General features: G+C 39.2%; 1 protein-coding gene across 1 annotated transcript; it reads left to right on the top strand.

The window, feature by feature from the left end:
• Positions 1-2,703: 2,703 nt before the first annotated feature.
• Positions 2,704-3,436, top strand: LOC130466845 (heptahelical transmembrane protein 2-like). Its single transcript, XM_056835417.1, has 2 exons — positions 2,704-3,186; positions 3,298-3,436. The coding sequence occupies exons 1-2, from the start codon at positions 2,960-2,962 to the stop codon at positions 3,419-3,421; spliced, it is 351 nt and encodes a 116-aa protein (XP_056691395.1). The 5' UTR covers positions 2,704-2,959; the 3' UTR covers positions 3,422-3,436.
• The last annotated feature ends 2,974 nt before the right edge of the window (positions 3,437-6,410 follow it).

Here is a 6,410-nt window from a genome sequence, read left to right as displayed (position 1 = left end):
CAATTATTAGAATTAGAAGATAATTACGAAGAAAATCGAACAAAATTGAACAAACCCTAGAAATTTGGGCAAAAATCTGAAAAGTATAGAGAGAAATAAAGAAAAAGAAATGAACAGACACTACAAAAAAAACCTTATATAGAGGGATTTATAGAGACGGATTTATACCCGTTTCTAATTTAGAGACGGAATACTCATCATCCGTCTCTAAAATTATTTAGAGACGGATATTGTAAATCCGTCGTTACTTTTATCAAGGGATTTATAAATCCATCTCTAAGTTAGGGACGGATTTCAAAATTCGTCTCTAAATTAGTAACGGATTTTAAAATCCGTCTCTAAATTAGGGGCGGATTTTAAAATCCGTCCCTAATGTTTTTTAGCAATTTCTCTTACACTCTTCGTAGAAAGTTAGATCTAAATTAGATACAGAATTTTAAATCCGTCCCTAATGTGTTTTAGCAATTTCTCTAAATTAGAGACGGAATTTTAAATATGTCTAAATTAGGGACGGAATTTTAAATCTGTCCCTGATTCTAGATTTGTTTCTAATATTTCTTTTAACTAGTTTTGGACCGTGCGCTAGCGCGCACGATCCCCCAAGGTTTACAAAATTATTTTGTAGAAATATTGCGTAAAAGATCGATATTTACAAAATTATGGTAAATTCTATAAAAAAAAAAAAGTTTGATTTGCATATAATTGATAATACAAAATCATAATATGTTTACAATAAACATTAGCAACGTGTTTCTAAGGAAAAATTTATGAGTACATTGTGTTAATCAAACTATTCAATGAGAAAGGCCATAAATTTTACAACTGGTCAAATGAAAACTAAAAATAAGTCGAAAAATCATGTGATTATAGTAATAAGATCGCGTCCTTGAGTGTGGTACACCAAAATTTAAGCGGCTACCATTTCTCAAAAGAAAGTGGAAATACTATAGCTCTGAGAAGATGGAGGTAAAACACCATTGTTTGTACGAGCATGCCTTTGAGAAGAAGTCCATGGTCTTGCTTTAGCATGGGAATTATTTTCTTCACGGGCATCAGCAATCTCAAAATCCAAGGATTGCATTTGAATCTTGCTGTCATCCACAGATTGTGCTAATGCTACCTTCTGCCAAAATATTTTGGTCAAGAAACCTAATTATTAACAAAGTTTTAACAATCAATGGAAAAGTAATTTGAACAATGTTCACATTACCTTGATATTGTATACACACTGTATTTTATTCCACATCAGTTATCATTTATTTCTATGTCCCAAACATTAACCATCATTGAATAAAAAAAAAAACTCCTGAATCATTTTATGAAAATATCATTGTAATACAGAGCATAAGCACGAGAAAAACAATGCCCATGTTTTCTGAAATTTGATAACAAGTCCATGCCATAAACATATCCCGAGACCTGAGCCAAACAAAGAATCAGGCCTGCGAATCGTATCCACACTCTATAATCATGTTTTCCAAAAGTCTTAACACATTTTAGAAAAGTCAAATATAATAAACACAGTTTATGTTGTTACCCCTAGAATTAAAAAAAATATTATAATTTGTGAAATGCAATAGATGAGGGCTTGGTTTGAAAATGAAAGGGGTTGAGGAGGTGAATATCTCATCTGATCATCCCAAAGAAAGAGAAAAACGTGTCAACATCAATAAGCCAAAAGTTATAAACGTAAGTACACTATTCTTAAGGAAAAGACAAAAAAATAAATATGAAGGAAATTGAGGGCAATACAGGTAATTCACTATTGTGTGAATAGTAATTAAAGTGTGAAGCTTTATAAGTGTTAGGATTATTATCAATTTCACACATAGAACTATAGAAGCATACAAGTTATACTTGGTGTAGTTGACTGGAGTTTCTTCTTGTGACTTTGAGGTCAAAAGTTTGATTCCCCTTATCCTTTCCCCCTGCAAAACTGGACCGGGTTGACCTAAGAGAGATTCTGAACCAGTAATGGGACCCATTGAACTGAACATCTAAAAATAGGTAGCAACTATTTTTAGTTGCTAAATTTAGAGGCGGATTCAAAAATCCGTTCCTAAATTCTAGAGACGGATTCAAAAATCCGTCCGTAAATATTAAATACGGATTTTATGGAATCAGTCCCTAACTTGAATTAGCGGTAAGGTTTTTAATAACGGATGTAATCCGTCCCTAAATCCGTCGCTAAATCCGTCCCTAAGCACATACAACGACGGGTTTGGTCAATTTAGAGACGGATTTGGTCCGTCGCTATATGAGTTTTTTTTTTTAGTGAGAATACGGATGTTAAATTTTGAAAAATATAAAAAGTAAATAAAATAGGCTAGACACAAATCGCATATGAGTTGTACAAAATATATAGTAACTCTTTAAAACACATAGTTACTGTAATACGCATATAGTTACTATTTAAAAATACTCTACTACCAATTAACACCTATTAAATAATAAGTCAATTCAAATGTCTTAAACTCCGTACCGAGTATTGAGGGATGGGGAGTAAGAGATAGCTCCACATTAATAATCGGGTACCATCAAGTCTATGAAGAAAAATAGGTGTCGAAACTCAATTTGGTATCAACATCACAATCGACAATCTTATGTCGACACGTGTTAGACTAAAATAGATGAGGCAATCACCAGATTTTAACCAACCAAATCTGTCGTTAAAATTCATAAACTTTCTCTGTTTTTGTAACTAGTATAAATAAACGAAAAAACAAAAACAAAAAGAACAAACAAATCTGCTGCCACATTTTCATTTTCTCATCTCCAAATAAATTAGCTCACCAAAGACGCGAAAAACAGAAACACCAAAATATCGCTCATATACTCCGTAGTTGAGGAGAGAGAAAGAAAATCCTCCGTAGATTCAACATTCCGTTGACTCATCGCCGGAAAACGAGAAATGTTCCGGCGAAAAATCCGATCATATTGAAAGCAGAGTTAGGGAGAGATGAGCCGCAGAGTAGTTAATCGAAGAGAGAGAATCGGGCAAGTTTCGATGATGACGGCAATAGGGATAGAGAAGAAGGCGGAGAAGAGATTAAAGAAGTACGAGGAGTTGCCGGAGTATTTAAAGGATAATGAGTTTATATTAGATTATTATCGCTGTGAATGGCCGTTGAAAGATACGTTTCTTAGCGTTTTTGCTTGGCACAATGAAACGCTCAACATTTGGACGTTAGTAACTAATTTCGTTTCTATTTCAATCATTTTTTTTTTGCAATTATAATTGAATTTTGATTGAATTTTTTTTGGCGATTTTTTTGATTGAGTGATGATATGAAACAGGCATTTAGGAGGCTTTTTGATATTTGCGATAATGGCGGTGGCGAGTATGACGGAGAACGCAAAGGGCCAGAAGTCCGCTAGATCGAGAGTAAGACATGCCGGGAATAGATCGAGAAATCGCTGAGCATAAAATTCCGCTAGATCCCAAAATGACGCCAGTAAAACAAAAGCTACGGCGGCTCAAACCAGAGATAACCTTGAAAATAAAAGAAGAAGTCACTAAACAATTAGACGCCGGCTTTATAAAAGTCTCCAACTACCCAGAATGGGTGGCCAATATTGTCCCCATAGCTAAAAAAGATGGACGAGTGCGAATGTGCGTAGACTTTCGAGACCTCAATAAAGCCAGTCCTAAAGATGACTTCCCTCTACCTCACATTGACATACTAGTAGACAACACCGCAGAACACGCGCTCCTCTCCTTTATGGACGGGTACGCCGGATATAACCAAATACTCATGGCAGAAGAAGACATGGAAAAAACAACTTTCATTACCCCTAAGGGAACATATTGTTACACTGTAATGCCCTTTGGTTTGAAAAACGCGGGGGCACCTATCAAAGAACAGCCACCACGTTACTCCATGACATGATACATAAAGAAATCGAGGTCTACGTGGACGACATGATCGTCAAATCTAAAGACCGGCGCGGTCACCTCCCGGCACTTAAAAAGTTCTTCACCCGAATCTTGAAATATAACATGAGACTAAACCCACAAAAATGTGTGTTCGGGGTAACCTCGGGAAAATTGCTAGGATATGTTGTTAGTACGCGAGGAATCGAGATTGACCCATCTAAGATCAAAGCCATTACCGAAATGCCCCCACCAAAAACTGAAAAAAAGATAAGGGGCTTCCTAGGAAAACTGCAATACATTAGTAGGTTCATTTCCAAGCTTACTATGACTTGTGAGCCAATATTCAAAAAATTAAGAAAAGAAGAAAAAGCCGAATGGGATGAACAATGCCAAACTGCCTTCGATAAAATCAAAGAATACCTAAGCAAGCCACCCGTCCTCTCCCCACCTTTGCCTGGAATCCCTTTACGCCTATACCTAACCGTCACGGATACTGCAGCAGGAGCTATGCTCTCACAATGTGTACATGGATCCGAGTGAGCCATTTACTACTTGAGCAAGAAGTTCATACAGTACGAGATGAGATACACAGAACTTGAGAAAACCTATCTCGCCCTCGTCTGGGCATCCAAAAAACTCAGACATTACCTATTGGCCCACACTGTTCATATAGTGTCACAACTAGATCCCTTAAAATACGTGTTCGAAAAGCCCGCCCTGAGTGGTCGCCTGTCCAGGTGGCTAGTCACGCTCTCAGAATTCGACCTAAAATTCATGCCGGAAAAAACAATCAAAGGAAGAGCGGTAGCCGAATTCCTGGCCGAACATGCCACGAATGAGGAAACCCCGGAAGCTTACCTCCTCCCCGACGAGGAACTTCTGATGATACAAGACGACTATTGGACACTATACTTCGATGGCGCATCCAACCAAAAAGGATGCAGCGTCGGAGTTCTCCTAGTCAGTCCCGAAGGAGCCCATATACCAATTTCCGTCAAACTTGACTTCGAGGCCACAAACAATGCCGCCGAATACGAGGCCTGCATAGTTGGGCTAGAGGCCGCAGTTAGCCTCGGAGTCAAATACCTACAAGTCTTCGGGGATTCTTCCCTAATAATCAACCATATATCCAAAAGATGGAAGGTCCGAAGCACTAGTCTCTCAAAATATCAAGCTCACTTGGACCAAATAGTCGAGCAATTTGAAAAAATCGAGTATACGTACTTGCCAAGAGACGACAACCAATTCGCGGATGCACTAGCGAAGCTAGCTTCAATGCTCAACATCCCGAATGAATGGGACGGAATGACCCTTCGGGTCGAGCGAAGGAAAGAGCCGGCTTATTGTTGTGCCATAGACTCCGAACCTGAAAACACCGAGGAAGAACCATGGTACACGGACATCCTTCGTTACAAAACAAGTGGGGAATTCCCCCCAAACACTTCCCCGCGAGCACAAAAGGCCCTGCGCCTCCTCGCTTCACAATATAGCATAATTCTGGGAGAACTGTACAAATACACGCCGAATAAAATCAAGTTACTTTGTGTCCATCAAAACCAAGCCCAACGACTAATGGAAGAATACCATAACGGCGTGTGCGGACCCCATATGAACGGAAAAATGCTATCTCGAAAAATATCCCGCTCAGGGTACTATTGGACCACTATGGAAACCGATTGCCATCACTTTGTAAAAACTTGCCCAAAATGCCAAATCTTCAGTAACCTTAACCATTTACCTCCCTCAGAACTATACACCTTCACTTCTCCATGGCCCTTTTCCACCTGGGGTATAGATATAATCGGCAAGGTAACACCAACAGGCGTAGGGGGACACGAGTACGTTTTAGTTGCAATTGATTACTTCACTAAATGGGTAGAGGCAGTCTCCTATGCAAAGTTAATAGCCAAACATGTCGCCCGATTCCTAGAAAAGAACATATTCTGTCGATACGGGGTTCCACATGAAATCATAAGTGACCAAGGTTCCCACTTCAGGGCCGAAGTCCAAGACCTGCTCAAAAAATATCATGTCAAACACCATAAATCCTCTCCCTACAGGCCGCAAATGAACGGCGCGGTAGAGGCGGCCAACAAAAATATTAAAGTCATAATCGAAAAAATGGCCGAAAATTATAAGGATTGGCCCAACAAATTACACTTCGCATTATGGGGCTATCGAACCTCAATCCGCACCTCCATTGGAGTAACACCCTACTCCTTGGTATACGGAATGGAAGCAGTCCAACCGGTCGAGTTGGAGATTCCCTCCCTCCGGATCGTCCTAGAAAGCAAGCTACCCGAAGCTGATTGGGTTCAAGCTAGGTACGACGAACTCGTCCTTTTAGACGAACGGAGGTTGAGAGCTCTACATCACGTGCAAGTGTATCAAAAGCGCATCGCAAGGCAATTCAACAAAAGAGTCAAACCTCGAAACATCAAAGAAGGCGATTTTGTATTAAAAGAAGTCCGCGCACCTACTACGGACCCTCGAAGAAAATTCCTGCCTAAATGGACAGGACCATATTTTGTAA

The sequence above is a fragment of the Spinacia oleracea genome, chromosome 2, assembly GCF_020520425.1.
Source record: "Spinacia oleracea cultivar Varoflay chromosome 2, BTI_SOV_V1, whole genome shotgun sequence".
Lineage (NCBI taxonomy): Eukaryota > Viridiplantae > Streptophyta > Magnoliopsida > Caryophyllales > Amaranthaceae > Spinacia > Spinacia oleracea.
This window is presented reverse-complemented; position numbering and strand designations above follow the sequence as displayed.

Bases quoted from the DNA above. Each gene is read 5' to 3' on its own strand.
- LOC130466845 (XM_056835417.1), top strand. From the start codon at position 2,960: ATGAGCCGCAGAGTAGTTAATCGAAGAGAGAGAATCGGGCAAGTTTCG. The intron at 3,187-3,297 runs GTTAGTAACTAA...GATATGAAACAG, and splicing joins GAAACGCTCAACATTTGGAC to GCATTTAGGAGGCTTTTTGA.